Raw genomic sequence first — 22,603 nt, 5'->3', positions numbered from 1 at the left:
CTCACAAGTCACCAAAATTTGGATACACTGAAAATTGGAGATTTGGTAACTAAATAACTGAATATTGGCGTACTGAATAACCATAAATATACTAACTGAAAGACTATATAACTGGTAATTGAAGTAAACTGATAACCATAAAACATGATAACTGCTTTTGTATTTTCTGATAAGGTTATGCTCTAGTCTGTACTACTATCCATTGTATCCCACTTTCAACATCCTCTCCAACTCTCATTTGTTACCAACCTGTACTCCATAATTATACCCCAATAGGCAATCATTCTCTCTAGCATGTTGGGTTTTTCCTGCTCGTCGCTTGGGCATTTGATATGTCAGGAATTCAATAGGAAGAAAAGGTTATCTATTTCTCTAAGCTTCATGGCACAATCTAGTAGAGTGGAAAGAAATGAGATAATTCTAAATGTCTTGGTAGTTAACCGATTATATGCATAGTCGGCACACACATATAAAAGAAACTCCACTAGACACAGCTTCAAAGACTCCCTAGGACAGTTGAAGCTAGTGCTCTGATACCAAGCTTTGTCACGCCCCGAACATAGGCCTAGACATAACACGGCAGCCTAGACATTACACGACAATCGGTGCCTGACTACATGTGACCGAGCAAACCAACTGTTGACTGAATCAACATGTGATATAATAACATACTGAATGCGGAAGCTAAACTAACACATGCTGATATACTAAAAGTCTGAATGATATAAATCAAAGTTCGAAAACACTAATATAAGTATGAAACATATTTGAAGCCAATATTGCTTAACATGAAAATCATGCGACTCTATCTAATTGTTACTCTAGTCTATGAAGCCTCCAATGAAGTACTGAAAATACTAACTATCTGTAAATACTAAAAGACTGCAAAGTAATGATAATGCCCTGAAAGAACTGGGGCTCACTAAATAGCTGGTACGAGAATCCTAGTGCTCTGAATCGTCAACCTGTACATCATCACATGTATCGTGAGATACAGGCCCCGAAAAAAGGGACCTCATTACATTTGAATTGCACTGGTATGTAAAGCAAGTTGTTGACATCATTGGGTGCCATATCTATTTTTTACTTACTACAGAAAAACTTCAAAGTATGTTAGTAAAAGATGAATAGATTAAAGTAATACCATAATTGTCTAGACCACACGGTGGGCGCCAAACTGTTTACCTGTAAAATAGTACAGTTGAATTTGTAGCTTGGTTTATAGACACATGAATTAAATTGATCCGAAAAAATAAATTAATAAATATCAAAAGTGAGCAAAATAAGAATAATTGAAGAAAAGACAAGTGTGGGCTTTTGAATTGATCTCTCCGGAGACAAGAACAATGCTAAAAACTTAATATTAGCATTATAGAGTTTTTGCAAAATAAGAGAATAGTATTAGCCTTTTTTCATACAAGTATTTTGTTTTCTTCAATGAGTACAAATTTCTTTATTTATAGCTAAATTAGGGGAGACAAGATCCCTAGATCATGCTCTTCTTTAAGGTGAATAAAGACCCCTCTTAATAGCTGCATAATGGTTGAGAGTAAATGCTATAATTCTCTGTAACGATTGCTCATTTAATGATGTCTTCTTCAGCTGGTGCCCTGCTTTCGCATCTTCTTCTCCGGTTTTGATGCATTTGGAGCTTATCCAACACCGATTGTATGGTTGTACCCGGTGTCAGTTATTTACTAACTCACCTCCTACCTGTCTTTACTATCATGTATCAACTTGAAGAACATCCGCATGTCGTCTATTAGTTTTACCCAATACACCTCCATCCGTGCATCTCTTACACCACAAAAAAGTGTGGTATTTTTCCTTTATGAAGCATCCATTTGAAAATTTTTAGTAACTTTTCCAATTAAACTTCTTTTATGTTATTTAATCTGAATGATATAACCCTCTCTAAATAAATTTAATTTTTTTGTTCATGAATTATGTTATCAATTTGCTGCATCGCATTAACTCGTTATCGTTTTTTTCATTTTATTTTGTTCATCGGTTGTTTTTTGGTCTTTTTGTAAATTAAATAACATACCCTATCCTTTTTCTTTTTAAAATAGTTGATATGTTCTTTAATATCTTATCTTTACATATTGTTCATTTACTACATATAATATTATTTTTCATTTAATTAACGATATGCGCATAAACCAAAAGGAACATGTATAAATGATGTTTTCTACTTAATAATTTGATTTCCACATACAACATGCGTGCGTAATAACTAGTATAGTATTTTAAGAATATAACAAACAAACACTCATGTCCTAACAGTCCTGTACCTTGAGGCTAACGTCCTGCCTCACAACAAATTACACGTAGTGCCTTGCAAACTCTGACCTTTAATTAAGCACTAGTTTTTCATTAAATGTTTGAAACATTTGGAGGAAAACACCAAAAACATTTTAGCTAAATTATCTAAAAGTGAAAAAAGGAATATAATTTTGAAATGCTAAAACTAAATCTTACAAGGCAAAAAATTGATTAATCTAGCATCTCAAACGTTGTACTCCAACTTGTACAACAATAAAAAGATTATCTCTAGAATACTCGTAGAAAAATCAGACTTTGTTGGGGCTTGGTGTGAGTAGACTGAGCTGATAATAAGGCCATCATATGCATATTCTGGGCGAATAAGTCTTGTTGATGGCAATGAACAGTTTCTAAGGATCCTAAATGAATGGCAGCCAACAAAAGATATAGAAGCTCACAAGATATGTCAAAGATTAATGTTCTTCAAAGTGCATCGTGAGAAGGTAACAATGAACGACATGACAGTTGCAAACATATCAAAATAATGTACAAAATACAGTATAAACATTTAACTTGTCCCAGTCTGAAAACACACCAATTTGCACATTATCTGGATCAAGTTCAATCATACATCACTGTATTTTCACAAACAAACATCACAACAGTAATCCAAACACACTGCAACATCACAGCCCCGATTGACAGGGTCTTCATCATCTTATCCAAAATATGTTTATTTATCCTACAAGTGCTGAAAATTAAAGTGCATTAAGGAGCGCCTCTTTACCATCCATGTCGCTCGATAGCAATAGAATAATAAGAGGCAGCCTTAACGCTAGCCAAGGATGAACTGCCCCATTGATAGCCAAGGATGAATGCCTTCAAGCAACCAAATGCTGGTAAGATCAAATTCCAATGCATTTGCATTAGGTTGCAGCAAGGACGAGGTCAGGCACAACTCGTGACACCTAACCCCGTTCTCAGCCAAGGCTATCAAACTTTGAGGTTGCAGCAGCTATCTGCTGCTGAAACCCACTTACCGGCCATGAGAATACCATGTCCAGTATTCATCATGTCAGGTATTGCCTGGACCGAAGGTCTCAGGTCCTGAAACAGAAAAGGATCAAGATTTCCCCTAGAGTACATGTTAGTGACCTCTGACAAATGGCAGAACCTGCTGCCAGTAGTTTCTTTAGGTGAGCTTAAATTGCTACTATCAGACTGCAGCACTTCAGAATTCTGGGATCCAGTGGGGTAAAAACTGTGAACGTCACCAGTCTTAACTGTATCGTTGGTTTTTCCACCCTTCATAGTTCCATTCATTTTCCTTGTGTTCAAGAAGCGTCCACCACAGCCCCTAGGTCGGCGCATTGCATGGAGATGGCGAGAGAGGTGCAAGTATGGCTGTAAGTATTAAGCAGTCAAAATTCAGCAACCACAGCAACCCCAACATTGACAAGGAATGTGGTCAAGAGTTAAAGTATTACATGAAAATTCATAGCTTGTGAAACATTGAAAACTGGACACAGAATAAATATCTGACCATTTTCACAAAGAACTTTTGTTCCGCTACTGCCCACAGGGTGTGTGTATAGGGATGACAGAACATAAAGGAAAATGGCTGGAGTAGGGAGGTAACTGTTGGCTAAAATTTTGTATCAGAAGCCAGGACTGCTGCTCTTCATTTAAAAACTTTCTTTGAATATTATCCGTATCATGCATATTATGCGTGGTGGTCTTAGAAATTAAAAAGAGTTGATGAAGATTAAATAAAATATCATGATGATATGTAGATCCACTGCCCATGATCGTAGAAATAAAACTTTACCTTGCGTGGTTTAAGAGCTTTCTTCTCCATTTCCTTAGCCCGGGACTTTCGACGCCTCAGTATCCCATGATACTGCTTGGCGTTTACAAAGATCGGGCCTTCATCAGAGGCCAAATTCAATGGAAGCATAACACGGCCCTGGAATGTTGAGAAGAGAAATTCTATGAATATCAGAGTCTCAAAATCATTCAGTTTGAAGGAGTCGTGATACAATATGCATGACGAAGGAGATCTCCAGAAATGAAGCACAAAAGAGAGTTAAGAATAAATGACACTACAAATGCCAATATTTTGAAGACATGTGTTTTCCGTTAATGCATGTCTACCAGTAATTATGCATTATTTCGAAACAAAATTTCAGGTTCCACCTTTTAATTTTGTTATTCCATCATTGTGCCTAATATTTTGAAACTGCTACTATTGTAAGATGATTTTCTGAATTAATCCAGGAAAGTAAGTTCAATCAGTTGACAAGTAACCCTTCCAATGTTATCAAGAACTGTGAAAACTTTCCTCCAGAGATAATTATCCTTTACCACTTCTCCAACTATACTTGACGTAATGAGCGAATAATCCCAGTCTTTTCTCCTTTACTCCTTTACTAATTAGTATAAGAACACCTTCATTTAGTAGATATCTCAATAGGTATTATAGAAAGCAATGAGCTAAGCATTACAAGGTTATGATGCAAACCAAAATACCATGTGAACAGAGTGACACAACATATTATACTCCTTTAATTATAGAGAAATGATAATTTAGCAACAGAGCTTGGTTGTCATTTATTCCTCTTTGTTATGCTTTCCTCTTCTTCTTATTACCCTTCCTGAGCCGAGGGTCTATTGGAAACAGCCTCTCTACCTGTTAGGTAGGGGTAAGGTCTGCGAACAGACTACCCTCCCCAGACCCCACCTGGCGGGAACATACTGGGTTTGTTGTTGTTGTTGTTGTTCAGAATCAAAATCATAGTGACAACATAATATACTGTGAAGATAGCAGATAAAAGCAATACAATTCCATCTGAATCAAACTGGCTTACCAGCTGAATGTTCAGCATCTGTGACACACCATATATAACATGACCGTTTCCTAGTGTTCTACCAAAACAATTAAAAAAATGTATAGTTAACCTAAATAGAGCTCGTCAAGGCACTGATGAAGAGGTCACTAACAAATAAGGACAATATTTTCTGGACAAAGAAAATACTTTGATCACAAGAACAGTTCTCGTCAAGATGGTGACCCTGGAATGGTCATTAGCAAATTATTAGAGGATCTCACCCATAGTTCCCAAGAAATAGCTATGCCCTACAGGTTGACAATTTGGAAGCAAATTTTTTGAGAATGAATTTGGAAGCAAACTTTTCTTTCCAAATTCAACTCAACGGGAGACAAATGTGATTCCAGTAATGTTTCTTTGCAAAATAAAATTATCGATCTTTAAATTTTTGACGCCTTTCATCTAATAAAGTATATCGTCAAACGCTGTACTTCCCCAACTAAAACAGGTACTCTTTACTTCAAATACAAAAGGTAAGTATGTTTTCATACAGTAAGGCGAATGAATCAAGTCATACAACAGTTTGTGCTTGGAACTTTCATAATTCCTTACAGTTGAGTTCATCTCCTCTATTAACAAGTAAAGCCATTCTCGTCTAAAACACCCTAAATCTCAATCATGAATGTTAGTTTTTAAGGTAGGGCAAGTAGCTGTAATTTGACTCACCATATTCACATGAAGAGTTTGTGCCCCATTCACGGTTGAGTTTTGTACATTGCGCTAATAAAGGAAGATTTCTCATATCAAATAGCTAAACTTACCAGATCCAACAGATAACTTTTAGCAATAAGAATTCTTGTTGCATGCTCGAGAGGTATTTAAAGGGCTCTCCTCTCTACTGACTCTGAACGCGCAAGGTCATGACCACAAAAATTAAAGTGAAAGAGATAAAGGCAAAACCCTTTGTTTGCAAGTACATAATAGGGGAACGATTCACGAAAAACCCCAAAAAGACCGACTGTAGTTGAGTGAAATGGAAAAAAACTTCTCTTTTAAAAGTCTTATCCTCCAAAATTGGATGGTAGAGTCAGTTTATTGGGAACCTATAAATACAGTGGAGCGACTTCTTACGCACTTTCATCTATTTAACGCTTACAAGCATGAGATGAATCTCTTCAGCCAAGAGAAATAGTGAGGTGAAAATTGGAGCCATTTTCTACAAACTCTCAGGTTATGGAATGTCTACGGAGGTGGCTTCTTCTATACATGAAGCACATTATAACATCTCTTTGTGAGAACAAACTTCATCATACCAATTATATCAGATGTTAAAAGTTACACCCATTTGTTACCATTAGTGCCCAACTTACAGTGCCATCTGGGCGACATCTTAGCCCAACCAGCATTTACATGCTTCTACAGACATTCAATTAAAAGGAGCGAATACGAGACCCAAGGACATTACTTTGCTCTTTATCAATCAATTGATCCAACTAACTTGCGAAATCAATGGGCATAAATCAAGATTTCTTGAGCCTTCTTGTGTCTTTTTCAACAAAAAAAAATATTGTCAACTTTGCTATTAGAAGCAGAAAGAACAATTTTGTCAACTTATCCAAATCAACCACATTAAGAGTCCAACCACGCTTACATATGATGTGCTAAACAAAATTTAGGCAATATTATCAATGATGGAAATATGATCACATACTCCGTCACATAGTTATTATTGATTACCATTGTAAGCTTGAAAAGATCTTACAAAGCTGAAGTTTGTTACTCCATCAAAGTAAGCTATGACAGCACAGCAGAAATGTCTACAGTAACAATGTTATTTCATTTTTAGGAGTATAACTAATTCCGAAGAAAGCATAAATTACCAAACCATCATAACTCTAGCGATTGGAAACTGGTGCTATGAGAAAGAAGCAGTACCGAAAGTTGAGGACCATAAGCTGAAAATAACCCGACGGATTGCTCTCCTCCGTAAGAATATTTTGCAGAGATCTACACCATTTAAGAACACATCAAATAAACAGAAGGAGTAAGCACAAAAATTGAGATTTATTGATGACATATGAGATTTTATGACGAATTTTTTTACCAGGGACTGACCAAACCCTAGCTCAAAGTGACTTCGATAGTCCATATTAGCTGAGGTAGCAGCAGCCTGAATGTTTGATAGGTTTTGCCCATATCCTGAAGATTTCCAATCACCTGAAGGAGATACTGTCAACATGTTCACGTGTGCTGTAAAAGATAAATCATCCCAAATTGAATATTTCACTACATAAAACTATGAAAATTTTTTGGTCAGTCCTCCTAAAGGTTTTGGCTTATTGTTAGTGACTGAAAAAGCACTACCAATTCTTTTTCTTTCTTGCCAAGTTCTGCATTTACAATAAATTCTAAGTTAAGAATTTTTTTACAAGAACTTTATCGACCAGAAGACAAATTTTCGGATTAACAATTGTAATCTCACGTTGGGCAAGAACTGAGTGTTTCATGAAAGAAAGAAAGCTGGCATATTGGTACTAAATATCATTTTGTCAGATAAATTAAGAAAGAATTGGATTTCAAGGCCACAATGCGAATGTTTTAACTAAGTCATTTAGATTGATGTTTCTTAAACAATAACTTCCGATCCTGTATCGCGATACAAACGGCAAGATAATCAAGTTCTGTTCAAGATGCATTCTTAAAAGTATTCGTTATCAAAAAGGAAAGATCTAAACTTCTCCTTACTATTAGAAATGCTTTGAGATTACCCTCCATTATACATTCAAGTCAGTGTTATTTCTTGTATTTGCTTTTGGTCCTAATGAAGCTCCAATGTAAATTGGTGAGCTTTGAACACATCAAACTTTTGACATAATGGATTCCACGAGTCAAAATACTTGAAGGAAAGATTCAAATTTATCCTCTACTTATGGGTTCGACAAAACCTAGTAGCTTTGGCACATATCTTGCAATTCATATTAAGAAAAACCACTTAATATGTATGAATAATTATCCAAAATTTAGTAAATTATTTTCTTGAATTCAGAATTCATAAACTTAAAGTTCTGGTTGTGTCTCTAATTAATTAAATAAATACAAAAGTAGAGTGGCAAATTTATACCATTTTCCGACACGTGGAATAAATTAAAAAGAAAAATGAGCCCCATAAATTGGCACAAGGGGTACAAGTTTTGCATAAAGATTAGTTTTTGTCTAGCCATTATTTAATCTCAACAACTTTGATACACATTAAATGATGCCATGAATTAGCTAAACTGCCATGTCTTTGTGTAAATAGCAATGTGAAAAGTAAAAGACTGTACAAGTACAACTATTGAAATAAGGACTCTCACAATAAACATTTCATACAGAATTGGTGATAGGACCAAGGCCTTCTTTATTGTGCTTTTGTTTTTTTTCCAATGTGGACATTTAATGTAAAGCTCAAACGGAGTAAGTAAAAGAAAAGATAGCTACTATGTTCAAACAAGAGGCTGCTACTTGTCTTTATGGCTAAGAAATGGTACATCAATGACAATATAAATAAAGTATTGAAAGCAAATTTTCAAAAGTCTTACCTAGCATGTTTCTGCCTCAAACAACCAACCAAATGATTGGAATCCAAGAAACAAGATAAATTTAACAACATTATTAAGTTGAAATAATAAAAAGAAATGGAGTATTAAGTTTTCAAAATATTAACAAAATAAAAAAAAAAAAAAAAAAAGCAATTAGTCAAAAGTCTTTTGCACACCAACTATTTAGATAAAATATTATGTTTGTTTAACATGCCAGATAAGAAGACAATATACCCAGGAAATTGCAAAATTTTATCAACAAGAAAGATCCTAAAAATTACAGAAAAGAAGGATAAATTGCAGAAGAAAGTACCAGAGAAAATAGTGAACTCAGTTGCATTCCCCTTTGGCAACTCAGAGTGTTCCACAGATGCAGATTTCAATTGGCCAAAAGGGTCAGACTGAGAGACAAGGCCACTATTCCACCAAGGAACAGTAGAGGACAATGTTGCAACAGGATTCTGAGCAATACCTTCATTTCCTTTGGAAAATAGAGTATGCATGATGCTCATAAATGCAAACCTCAAAAGCAATTCACACCTTTTTCTTGAAAATCTAAAGGAAGTTCCTGCAGCTCAATTTTTAAAGCAAACAATATTCATAAGTTCCCTGGAAAATAGAGCCTGCCTCAAGATAAAAAAGAGAAGTTCTAGAACTTTATCCAAAATTTACAAAATAATATAAACTTATTCGGAAATAAACAAACCATCAAGGAGGACAGAATGGAATTAAAAGCTACTGCATTTAGCAAAAAGAGTTCTTTTTAAAAAAAACAAAAAAAAAATTAAAAAAAATTGAAACTTGCAGTATGTAAAATAGAAATTCTTAAAAATAAGCTTTATCTGTTTCTTCATCATTGTACGTTCAGAAAAGGAAAGAAAAAGGATTATTTAAGAAACCCACATAAGCAACTAAGATTATCAGATAAAAAAAGTGGTGGTGGCAAAGGAAGAAACACTATACGAAGACCCACAAAAAAAAATCAGAATATGTAACCATCCACATGAGTTCTAAAGCATGAACCATGAATGGGCAAAAGAAGAAAAGAGAGAGAGAAAGTGAATATTCTTGAAAAAGAAGGGAGAAGAAGTAGAGTGTCATACCCAGAAGTAGTAGTTGTTGTAATACGTAGTAATAGTAGGAGGAGGAGGAGAATTAAGGCGTCTGTAATTGTACGGTCAAGAAGAGAAACCCCATTTGCTAGGAGCCATGTCGGTACAATTTCAAGCAGAAAGAGAGAGAAAGAGAAAGAGAGGAGAGAGACGGCAACAGGATGGTTTGTTTACAAGTGGAATGGAATGGAACTACACGGCACTGACCAATCAAATATACCCTTCATGCTACCACTTTGTTTTATGTGCTTTACATATTATTTTCTTCTTTGGCCATAAAAAAAATATTTTCACTTTTTTTTTGCGAAATTCGTGTTTGGCCATAAAATTTTTAGTTTTCGCTTGAAGATAGATTTTGAAATTTTTTAAAAATTTAAAAAATACCAAAAAACTATTTTCAAAATTTTTACTCAGATCACTCACAAAAATATAAAAACAACCCAAAATTATATCTATGTTCAAACATAACTCTAATTTTCAAATAATTTCACTTGAAAAAAAATCACTTTTTTTTCAGAATTTTACAATTCTTAGGTCCAAACATCCGCTTAATTATTAATCATCCAGCTCCCAAAAAAATAAGTTTGGTTCTTTTTTTGGGTTTTGTAGCATTGGTGTACGGATCTAACTTAGAGATAATTTTATCCATCAAGATTTAGATAAATAATAAAATCACCTGATATCTTTTATCTTTAATGAGATTTAAAATTTTTGATTTATCATAATTTCACTCATTTTATTGGTGATTGAACGTAGTGGTTGCAAAATGGATAAAAGAAAATAATTATTCACCCATATTATTCATTAAAACTAGATTGGATAATGAACTTTTAAAAAATGGGCCAAATATGGATAAGAACTATATAATCCACTTAGAAAATGGATAACTAATGGATTTAACTTTTTTATTTGTAAAGCTTCAAATTGGGAGTTTCTCAAGTTTAGGAGACTAGGAATTCTCCTAAAGGTGATCATATTCAATAAGCTATGGATAATATGAATATCTATTTTATCGTCGGTTAACTCATTTTTTATCTGTATTAAATATGGATCAGACCGAATAAGTTATCCGTTTTGACCTGTCCATATCCGACCCAATCCAACGTTTGCCACTCCTAGGAGGACGACACTCTTGTATTACTCTTTATATTTTTCCTAACTTTTTTTTGGGCCTAAAATAAGCTATGTAAGTTTGGAGCACTTACTATTACTTCCACTTCTCATTCTCAACTACAAAAAGTGGTGTGTATATTACTATATTTACAAAAAATGAAAGGTTGGATCACACTATCTTAAAAAGTTCGAAATTTTGTCAGCGCAATTTTTTATACAAATAAATATTACTTGTATCATATGCTTTTTGACACCTGTACCCTAGTCTAACATGTTCAAATCCTTTTGACATTATTAACTTTAGTTTGAAAAGAAAAAAGAAAAAGAGAAGGAAATCCACACAAGTGGATAGTACTTGGTACTTGTTAATGGATGGTAAAAGAATAAACCATGGAAATCTCGTAACTGTGTGGAGTTTAGTGGAGTACTCTTTTGTGACATAAATTATTATCTCAACTGTTTACAAAGCCAAGTGGAACATGCTGAGGGTGGAGGATGACTAGGGCTTTGGATGATTGAGCTCAATCTTTTAAGTATTTATCAAACAACTAATGCACAACTTTCCAGCAAGTGGGTTGCTATTATTAGTATTTTCTTCTTTTTAGGACGATAGAGGGAGTATATTTTTATTTAATTAGGTAAAAGGAAGGGAGACTTGTAGGTACGTGCAATCTATTGTATTTTTGTTGGATTTTTCAAGCTCATAATCATATCATAAATAACTATATTCACTAAAGAAGGACCAGTATAGAAGCTAGAAGTAGCTGGCTTATAGTAATCGGCTTTATAATATTTGTAGACATATTGGTGTGTTAGTTTCATCAATTGGAGTTTCTAGTTAGCAATGAAATAATTTATGGAAAAGTACTAAAGTGGACGATAAAAGTTCTGTTGCAGAAGTTACTTAAAAGCTAATGTGTATTAATTTTTGGATTGCACTTAATGAGAAGGAAGCTTTAGCTAGTAGCTAGATTACTATATGCGACTACCAAAAGATGTGGTGGGATGAATGAGATTCTTTTATTCTTAATCAAAGGTCTCGAGTTCGAGCCACGGATTGGGAGTAATAACTTCTTAATAGAAAGCGTCTTATCTCTTAGTGGGTCTATGGGTCGTGAATCAGGATTAGTCCTATAAGTAGAGCTCGGATACCAAATGGTTAAAGAAAAAATCTCCATATGTGATATGAGAAAGGGAAGAGAGTAAAAGGGTGGTATTTGTTAATTGTGAAGAGGAGGGTTGATAATGGTGCCACAAATAGGGCTGTGCATAATTTGGTAAATACCAAATTACCATATCGAAATCGAAAATTTTGGTATTTGGTATACGGTATTTTGGTATTTTGTATGGTATTTGGTTTAAGTTTTTAAAAAAATTAGTATTAGGTATGATATTTGGTATTTTAAAATAAAATACTCAAATACCGATACCGTACCGAAATATATATTATATTACATAAAATATATATTATCAACTATAACATAAATATAAAAAATCTAAAATTTTACTTTCCTTTATTCTCTAAGTTCATCAATTAACTCTAAAAAGTAACAAAACATTTCTAACGATCAAATATTCTTTTATGTACAATTTTCTCTATTTGGGTCGATATTTGCTAGTTTTGGACAAATTTTTTGTCAACAAACATTTTCGGTTTTGTATTTTTGAGTACTTTAATTAAGAATATTAGAGTCTATGGCTCAATGCACTAGTTAGTATTCAAACCGAATAAACCGAAGTTACCAAAACCGAATAAACCGAAACCGAACCATACCGAATTTAATTAGGTATTGGTATAGAATTTTAAGAAACCGAATACCAAAAATACCGAACCGAAATGTCTAAAAACCGTACCGTACCGACCGATGAACACCCCTAGCCACAAAGGATACCATGAGCTAGGAATGGTGAAAATTGTCCATGGTACTGGGAGCAGTTAAATAACATGGACCATAGTGAATTTGCAAAAGTAACGTTGAGTGAAGCAATTCACCAGACCACACTACAGGAAATCACGACAACAGTCGCTACTATAGCATAGAAAGCCACCGCAACATCCATTTAGTGGCGGCATTCGAGTCACTCCAAGTACTAAATTGAATGTTATTAAGTTCGAAAAATAATGGTTAATTAAGTTAACCAATCTAACTTAATTTTTTCAAAATTGTAGAGATATATAATATGCTACAGTCTCATGTTTATTGAATAAGAGTTCCGTAGAGTTTATATTAGGCAGAATAGCCTAGGAGATACTTGTACTTGTTCCGGTTTGTCATCCCGGTCCCTACACTCCATAAAGTTTCATCTAGACACTTCAACTTAATCAAAACAAGACATTTAAACCCTTCTGACTGTTGACCGATCTTATGTGGCATTGATATGGCTGAAGTAGACAAAATGAGTGACTTACACGCACATTAAGTGCGTGAGCTGATGATTTCTCTTTATTAAAAAAGTAAAATAAATAAATAAATAAATAAAAAATACTAACAGCTATTCTAGTGTGAAAGAGTTCGTTCTGCCCCCCCCCTCCAGATCGGCAGTTCTTCTTCGCATTCCCTCCCCCGTTCCTGCCCCCCCCCCCTTCTTCTTCAGCCCCTTCCCCTTCGTTCTGCCCCTCCCCCCTCCCTCCTTCTTCTTCAGTCTCTTCCCCTTCGTTCTGACACCCCCCCCCCCCTCTTCCTCGTCATCTTTCTTTAGATCCCCTCCCTTCCCCTTATTCTTCATCTTTCTTCATCCCTTCTTTCCCTTCTCTATGACTCCTCCATTATTTTTCCGGTGGTTTTAGCTTTTAAATTTTTTTATAGCCCTTTCAAATTGGGGTAGAGGAATAAGTCAAAATTCAAAAGACTTAATTCTCTGCTCATGTATTTTTTATGGATAGATAACTTTCTTTAAAAGAGGGGTGAAGGAAGTAGTGGTACTCATGGTGGAGGAGCCATGACAGGTGGATTATTCTTTTAAGAAGGTTGAGTGGGTGGGTTTGAAGAAGGGAGGAGGGGTTTTCTTTAATTTTAATTTTAATTTTTTGCTTTTTTATTTTATTTTTTGTTTATGAAATTAAGATTTTGTTAAACAATATTATTTTTGGCATAGAATATGATGTGGATGCTGAATTGTCATCCACATCAAGCAAGTGAGCATCACACGATTCCGGAGGTGTTTAAAAGTCTTGTTTTGATTAAGTTGAAGTATTTGGATGAAACTTTATGGAGTGTAGGGACCGGGATGACAAACCGGAACAAGTACAAGTGTCTTCCAGGCTATTCTGCCTTTATATTATTATACGCAAATCATTATATTACATTATAAGCGTTTAGACAATGTAGCATTTTTGCCGGTGATTTTTGCACTTCTCTTATCGCTTCGTATTCCTAGTTTCTTTTATCTTATTCCTTGCCATTGTTTTTTATTGTGTCCTTTTCACTGTTCTTGTGCCGAGGTTCAATCGGAAACAGTCTCTCTTCCTTCATAAGGTAGGAGTAAGGTCTGCGTACACGCAGACCCTGCGTGTGGGATTGCACTGAGTTTGTTATTGTTGTTGTTATATAAGCATAGCTAACAAAAGGACATGATCTTGCAATTTGAATACGATCTTATAAACAAATTTATATTTTTTTACAGGAGACTGTAAAAAAAAAAAAAAAAGATTATAACCAAAGTATTTGTAATGCACCATTAAATCATCTCCTTGTTCTAAAAGATGGAGAAATTGACGTTTTATTTTAAACAATACAGTATATATTAGTACGTGGAGAAGATATATTCAAGGATTGGTTGGCCTATTGAATATTCCAGAAATTATCCAGCAAAACAAGAGACTATCTGCTAACCAGGCCACATCCATTCCTGCATCGCTGGGATAACCATGAACTCTCCAAGAACTTAGCGATTGTGTTTTTGTTCTTTCTATTTTTTTGTTTTTCAATCTTCATTGTAAGAAAATATTCCAACTAAAGAAAGATAGTTGTTTTTCAAAACTTTATTACGATTGGTTTTTGTTATAAATGATGTCTTGGAGAACCAAGATCTTCCATTGTGTTTTAGGGTGTGTTTGGTACGAAATTTTCCAATTTTTTCATTTTTGGTTGGCTTAAATATTTTAGAAAACATTTTTCTCATGAACTCATTTTCCTTTAATTGGAGGAAAATGTTTTCCTCATCAAAAAAAAAGGGGGGAAACATTTTCCAAAACTCTTTTTCAACTTTCCCCACCCTATTTCACATACCCCCAACCTCCACCCATCCACCCTAACTCCACCCTACCCCACACCCACCCCTCGCCCCACCCCTCGCCTCCACCCCCACTCTAAATAGAAATATTATTGATAGTACTTTCTTTTCATGTTATAAATAGATTAATACTTTTTTTTCATTTCAACAATGAGTATTTTCTTTTCATGGTATGAAAAAGTTTTTTTTAAATAAAAAAAAAAAGCACTTTCTTTTTATGATGTAAAAAATTATTTTTTTTTATTTCAACAAAATGATGTAATAAAAAATATTGTCTTTCATTTCAACAAAAAGAGGCGTAATGTATTTTCTTTCATTTCAACAAAAATAGTATTTTCTTTTCATGACGTAGAAAAGCATTTTCTTTCATTTCAATAAAATGAATATTTTCTTTCATGATGTAAAAATGTATTTTCTTTTATTTCAACAAAATGATTACTTTATTTTCATGATGTAGAAAGAGTACTTTCTTTTTAACCAAAAAAGGAATTTTAGTTATGAAACACAAATTTGAACGTTATTTTGTATAAAAAGTAAAGCAGCACATTAGTTCCTTTGGGTTTGTGTGAATTTTTAGAAGAATAATTAATTTCTTGAATTTNACATGGGGACATGAGGGAAGGGGGTGAGGAGAGTAGCATAAAAATTATTTTCCTAAAAAATATTTTCTACTCTCTAACCAAACACTAGAAAATATTTTCCGGAAAAAAGTATTGCACTCACCAACCAAACAAGGGAAAATAAGTGATAAAACCACCCATTCTCCAGGAAAACATTTTCTATGGAAAACATTTTCCTTTATGTCAAACACACCCTTAATCTTGTCAATTTCTACTATCAAACGTATTTCCTTTTAACTCGCTCTTCGACCGTGTCAACAGCCAATTGATTTTGTGGCTCTTTACAATCTTGTTTTTAGTTTTATGACCTTACCTCTTTTTTTACATAGGAAAATATACTTTTACACGTAAGAAATTTGTTTTTTACACATAAAAAATTTAAAAAAATTATTTTTTTAATTTTAGAATTATAAACGGGCATGATGTACAAATAACGCTTTGGTGTTTACTAACAACTAAGGATGCTTTCTTCCGAGCCTTGGTTTCAACAATTGCATTATTATAGTAGAATATAAGGTTGGAACTTGGTTTTTTTCACTTAAACTTTTCTTCAAAGGCAGACCCGTACATCATATTCTATATATCTTTTTAAAACTACTACTAATTGCTTGTAAATTAATATGTATATTAATACAATAACTGGAATATTGGTTTCTAGTCATTGTCATTATATTAATCTTGTTTAAAATTTCTGTTTGCAGGGCTGTCAGTTTTAAGGATGTTTTAGCCAATTGTGTTTGTACGATAATATATAATAAATTGTTGTATATACCTACAAATATTCGGTTTTGAGATAGTTTTGTTATGTTAATGCCAAGTTGTTTCCAGTTTTGGTCATGAAATAGATACAATGTCTAAACAACAAATTAAATCACAAACACCATCTGCCACTTCATTATTATCTAGCTACCGTTGCAACTAATTAGTGTAAATTTTCACTAATTATTAATATACCTTCCCACTCTGATTTTTTAATTCAGTGTTATGTTGTTGATGGAGTAAGTGCATGCAGAACCCTATTGTATCGCTGAAATTGTATATTTATATTGAACTTTTCAATAATATTAAGTGACTTGAATTTATTAATTATAAACGACAAAGATGGAATTTTATTGTATATTTTACATTATTCTTAAGTCTATATATAACACTTATGAATAAGTAAAAGATTAAGCCATTTTATTCTGGAAACAACAATTAAAGTAGTTTTACTAAAATGACAATACAAAATTGGAAACCAAGCAAGTAAAATGATACAGATGCTTTTAAGTACTCCCTGCGTTTATTTGTTTATTTTTACTTGTCCATTATGGATTTTGCATACCCTTTAAAAAATTATAATTGAAGTGCATAATTTATCACTATACTCATATTAATTGATGCATATTTTAAATGGATTTGAGATGAGTAATTAATATTGTGAATATAATAGGAGAAAAAATATCTTTTCTTAATATGTTAAAAGTGACAAGTAACGGTAAAAATCTATTTTTAGAATACCTGCGAGTAAAAGTAAAAGGAGGGAGGAATTAGCATGAACTTTTTGGGAAGAAGTAAAAAGGAAAAAGAGAGCACGTTTCAATATCTGTGTTTGATGTAAAATAAAGTTAAAATGGTCCATAGTTTGAGATAATAATTGGAAAATGGTAGTAAGGAGATGCCTTAAATGGAACTCATTCTTCTTTCTCGAAGTCATCATTAAGGTCCACGTCAATACCTTTCATTTACAAAATAAAAACTCTGCACTTACACATTCACGAAATACATTTACTATTCTTTTATTCCCTTAATTTCAATATTCCCGTCTAAAAGGACCGTGCTTTTGCTTTCTTTTTCACTCGTTTTTATCTTGTTTGACTAAATAATGAATTTAGTACATATCACATTAGTAATTAATGGTTGGCAAAATAGGGAGCAAGATAACGACATATCAAACCGAGATTTCAGGAGTCTAGTTGATTATAAGAGGATACTCAACACTCTAGAATGATCCTAGTCGTTTGTTAAGGTTGTTGGTAATTTGAATTTCATACTCTTTTGTTAGCATTATGTTCATGTTTAAATGATGATAATTCACTACGTATGGAATAAGGGTACCAATTTAAGTCCAAACCTATTAAACTCGCTCAAGGTTGGGCCAGCCATTGATCTGTGGACTGTCGTGACAATTTCACGTGGTGTCTTATTTGGTCGTTCTCATTTAACTCATACCCATTTCTTTTTTAAAATTTAACTAGTATCCAAAGTACAGACAACTTCAGGCCTTTCCTCCGCTCCTCATATTTCTTCTTCTTCTTCTTCTTCTTCTTCTTCTTCTTCTTCTTAATCGTTGTGAAAATAAAGGTGACGGTGAATTAATATAGTGTTATGCGCAGGTTTTAAGGTGGTTTATAGTGTTTTATAGTAGTGAGATGATGTGGCTCTTTTCTTTGCTACCGCGTATGGTTTCTTCTATTGGTATTACTGTGTTGAAAATCAGAAAAGTAAACAAAAGTTAGTTCAATAAACAAAACGAAAAATAACTCCGAGCCCACTGAATGCACATTGTGTCCTGAAGGAATTTAATCCCCTCACTGTTGCCCAAGGTATACGGATTAATTCCTCCTAGGATATACCGAATAACTATTCTGTGATAGCGGCACTTCAAATCACAGAACTTCAGCGAACTCAACAAACGGAGCAAATCACACTTGACACTTATGTTTATTTAGAAAATAATGCAACAATGTAGAAAAGAGGGGAGAAGATTTCAGATTTTCCATGTCTGATTTCATGTCTCAAAAGTGAGGCCAAGCCTTTAAATTTATAGACAAAGGAAGGGTGATATGGAGAGGTGCAATCTAAAATGTGCCTCTTCCATTTCCCATTCACACCCCTTAATAAAAACGCAACAATCCCCCACATGAATGGGGAATGGTCATATGAGGAAAAACATGCATGAAAATACTGTGTGATTCACAAATAAGGATTAATCGCATCTGGATAAGTAGGTTTCCCTTTGAACTTTCCGTAGTGAACTTATGTCAGATTTACTCGGTCAATCGGTAGATTTGATATCTTTGAACCGTCGAACTTTGGTGTATACCTAGACAACCATAAATCACACAATTAACCCTTAACCGTCTTTGGTTCTCACGGTTGTGTTCGTTTCAGCCATGAACACCGCCTGGTTTCATGAGTGCTTAGAGAATGGGCATTTACTTTCATTCCCCTTAAAGCGGCTTACACTTAACACTCACATAGGTAATTTCTAAACGTGTAATCCTATAGACAAACTATCTGGTCATATCCTGCCAGACTTAGCAAATCATTAAAAAGCTTTAAGCTTTATTGACTCATCAAAAAGCCTTAATGCTTTACCTTGATTTCTGAACATTGTCTTTATCACGAGAATTGGTTGAATTATTTGACAATGTTGAACCGTCATTCATAACTTTGTTTGATCTCTTTGAACTTAGCTCTTGGGATCTCCAGTCTACTAGGTAGAGTTACCGCCATGATGACTTGTCCTAGGCCTTAGCCCCATTCCCTTCAATGATATTTCAACTGCCTCTCTAGATAGGCCTTTTGTAAGTGGATCCGACACGTTATCTCTTGACTTTACGTAGTCAATTGTGATAACACTACTAGAGAGTAGTTGTCTAACGGTATTGTATCTCCGTCGAATGTGACGAGATTTTCCGTTATACATAACGCTCCTTGCCCTGCCTATTACCGCTTGACTATCACAATGTATACACATAGGTGCCAAAGGTTTGGCCAAAATGGAATATCTTCCAAGAAATTTCGGAGCCATTCAACTTCTTCACCGGCCTTGTCTAAGGCTATAAACTCAGTCTCCACTATAGAGCGTTCAATACACATTTGTTTGGATGATTTCCAAGACATCGCTCCTCCACCAACAGTTTAGAATCGCGGTGATCTAATTTGCATCACTATACCCCTCTATTATCGCGGGATACTTATTGTAGTGCAAAGCATAATTTGGAGTATATTTCAAATACTTCAAAACTCGTTTCATTGTCATGAAAGTTCAAATGCAAACTTTCTTATGTTGTAGACTAATACGTCTCGACTTTCGATTGCATATCAGATTATTGACTACACTTAATGTAGTAATTATAACAACAGCTGGAATGATTGGCATCAGTTGTGGCCACAACCTTTTAATATATAACACATTTCGCAATCATTCCGCCATTTTTAAGCATTTGTATGCTATTCATTCATACGTCTATATGATATGCAAATTATAGCACCTTCATTTATGAAACAAATCCAACTTCAATGGATTTTGGTCATGTTCATCGGTTGGTTCACCTCATTATAGACCAACGTATTAATACGTTCGTTTATGAATGATCATGTTTATACAAGACATATAAACACACTTTTCATGAAAGGTCACAGTCTTCCAGGTGACACCCTTTAAAAAAAAGACTAAACATTATAAATGTTCAAGAAAGAACAAATCATTTGTGGAAAGGCACGTAAACAACTTTCGAATTTGTAGTTTCATCACTAGTCATCACTAAGACTGAACAAGTAATGAATTTACCGACTACCATATCAATATCCTTAAGGATTCGTGGGGTTCGAAGAATCATATCATCTAGTTCTTCTAAATAATATAGACATCACGTCTAACATTAGCTTTTGTTATGCATAAGCTAAATGCCCCCACATTTTACATGTTTCATGTGCCTTTTCTATCAACATATAATCCATATATAACCAAACAATGACTACATAATTTAGAGTATTCTTAGTGTAAATACACTAGTTTGAAACCATTTGACATTATTTTCTAGTCAAATTTCGAATGTCATTGTTTGGATGCTTGTTTTAGTCCATAAAGTGACTTAACAAGTCGACACACTTTTTTTTCCAAGAACCACGAACCCTTCGGTTTGTTTCATATAAATTTCTTCCTCCAAATATCCATTTAACAAGGTTGACTTTACGTTCATTTGATGGGTTTCAAGGCCATACACGGCGGCTAACACTATTACCATCCGAATAGATGTAATTCTCGTTACCAGTGAACATGTGTCAAAGTAATCAAGATATTCTCGTTATCTTAATCCTTAATCAATCTTGCCTTATATTTGTCAATAGTACCATCTCTTGAAAATCCATTTGGAACCCAAAGATTTATTTCCTGGAGGAAGATCAACCAATTCCCAAGTATGATTACTTGATATGGATTCTATCTCACTATTGACTGCCTCTTTCCAATATTGTGCTTCCGAGGAAGACACTGTTTCTTTAAACTTTTGAGGCTCATTTTTCAACAAGAATGTCAGAAAATACGGTCCAAAGGAAGTAGTTATCCTTTGATGTTTACTAAGTCTTGGAATTTTCTAATTCAACGTACTTTCCTTTGCTTATTCCCGAGTTCGCTTAGATATTTCACTAGACGACTCACATTCATTTTTATACGAGAATTCAGCATTATCTGATTCGATTACCGTATTAATATGAATGTCGGGATTTTCTGATTTATGAATCAGAAAACGATATGCCTTACTATTTGTTGCATATCTTATGAAAACGGAATCAACAGTTTTTGATCCGATTTTTATCTTTTGGGTTTAAGAACTTGCACTTTACCCAAATACCCCCCCACCCCCACACTTGGAAATATTTCAAGTTGGGCTTCCTTTCATTCCATTTTTCATATGGAATGGATTGAGTCTTACTATGGAAAGTATTCGGTTAGTTGTAAGCATAACTCCCCCCCCCCCCCCCACAAGTTTTGGATAAACTAGAACTTTATCGACTAGGCATTCATCGTCTCCTTTGACGTTCTATTCTTTCTTTCCGCAATTCCATTAGATTGCGGTGACTCAGGGGTGGTCGTTTGGTCAATAATTTCATATTCCAAACATATTTCTTCAAAAAGAGATTCATATTCGACGCCCCTATTACGTTGTTGAGCCAACCACAAGAACTGTTGTTTGTGTCACGACAGAGCCTGAATAAATGGTGAAGTTTTTAATCTTCAACCAATCTGACACAATCAGAATTAATAAACAATGAAGTTTTTAATCTTCTAATCGAGTAATATCTGATACCGGATCTAATAAATGGTGAAGTTTTTAATCTTCAAACCGAGTAATATATGACACAATCAAATTTAATAAACGGTGAAGCTTTTAATCTTCAAACCGAATAATAAATTAGAATAGAAAATCACTAAGATTTTAATCTCAAAACGAGTAGAAAGTAACTAAGACTTTAATTTCCGACAAATGATAGAAAGTCACAAAGACTTTAATCTCAACAATCGAGTAAAAAATCACACAGATTTTGATCTCGAAGCAGGAGTAAAAAATCACGAAGATTTCAGTCTCCATATAACACTTTACGAGAATTTTAATTCCCTTTCCAAATGGTTTTCCAACTAAACCGTTATAACACATTAAACAGTTTGATCTCTTTCTTTAACTAAACACATATATGTTCATCTTTACATATTTTATATTCATGATCTCAAGATACTTCAAGTATTACTCTAAGCCTAATTCATGCCTTACAACCTTGAATATAATTTCATGCATACTAACCAACAAATCAATTTTATTTGGTAAACAGAATAACAATTTTCCTTCGACAATATGTTACTTAATCCCAACACGCAAATAAGATATATTTTGAGATCTTGTCTACTTTTAATTTCACCACGGTTGAACACTCCAAAATTGACATGAGTGCTCGATGATAATATCTTTCCAACCGTATGCTAAAGAAGTCCTCTAATTGCATTTAGTAGAGGAACCAAGTCTTTCTTAAAACTTAAAAGTATCACATTGTCCCTTGAAAGTGTCAAAAATGCAATATGCAGTAACAAG

The 22,603-nt window shown here is 34.0% G+C and overlaps 1 protein-coding gene across 5 annotated transcripts; it reads right to left on the bottom strand.

Annotated features, from left to right (window-relative positions):
• LOC109228585 (nuclear transcription factor Y subunit A-10-like) lies at positions 2,816–9,975 on the bottom strand. 5 transcript variants are annotated; one of them, XM_019393737.1, is made up of 6 exons: positions 9,775–9,975; positions 8,985–9,245; positions 7,198–7,343; positions 7,029–7,100; positions 4,094–4,231; positions 2,816–3,669 (listed from the first exon to the last, which is right to left on the bottom strand). In XM_019393737.1, the coding sequence occupies exons 2-6, from the start codon at positions 9,181–9,183 to the stop codon at positions 3,259–3,261; spliced, it is 966 nt and encodes a 321-aa protein (XP_019249282.1). In that variant the 5' UTR covers positions 9,184–9,245; positions 9,775–9,975; the 3' UTR covers positions 2,816–3,258. The 5 variants fall into 5 exon arrangements, with proteins under 5 accessions (XP_019249282.1, XP_019249274.1, XP_019249296.1 ...); XM_019393729.1 differs by having other exon boundaries at positions 8,985–9,239; XM_019393751.1 differs by having other exon boundaries at positions 7,198–7,322; positions 8,985–9,239.

Source organism: Nicotiana attenuata, chromosome 1 (genome assembly GCF_001879085.1).
Source record: "Nicotiana attenuata strain UT chromosome 1, NIATTr2, whole genome shotgun sequence".
NCBI lineage: Eukaryota > Viridiplantae > Streptophyta > Magnoliopsida > Solanales > Solanaceae > Nicotiana > Nicotiana attenuata.
This window is presented reverse-complemented; position numbering and strand designations above follow the sequence as displayed.

What these genes read in the sequence shown, in the direction of transcription:
- LOC109228585 (XM_019393737.1), bottom strand. Translation starts at nt 9,183, where the DNA reads ATGAGCATCATGCATACTCTATTTTCCAAAGGAAATGAAGGTATTGCT. An exon ending in TGAGTTCACTATTTTCTCTG is followed by an intron (nt 7,344 to 8,984) that starts GTACTTTCTTCT and finishes TATCTTTTACAG; the next exon opens with CACACGTGAACATGTTGACA. An exon ending in TAGGGTTTGGTCAGTCCCTG is followed by an intron (nt 7,101 to 7,197) that starts GTAAAAAAATTC and finishes TAAATGGTGTAG; the next exon opens with ATCTCTGCAAAATATTCTTA.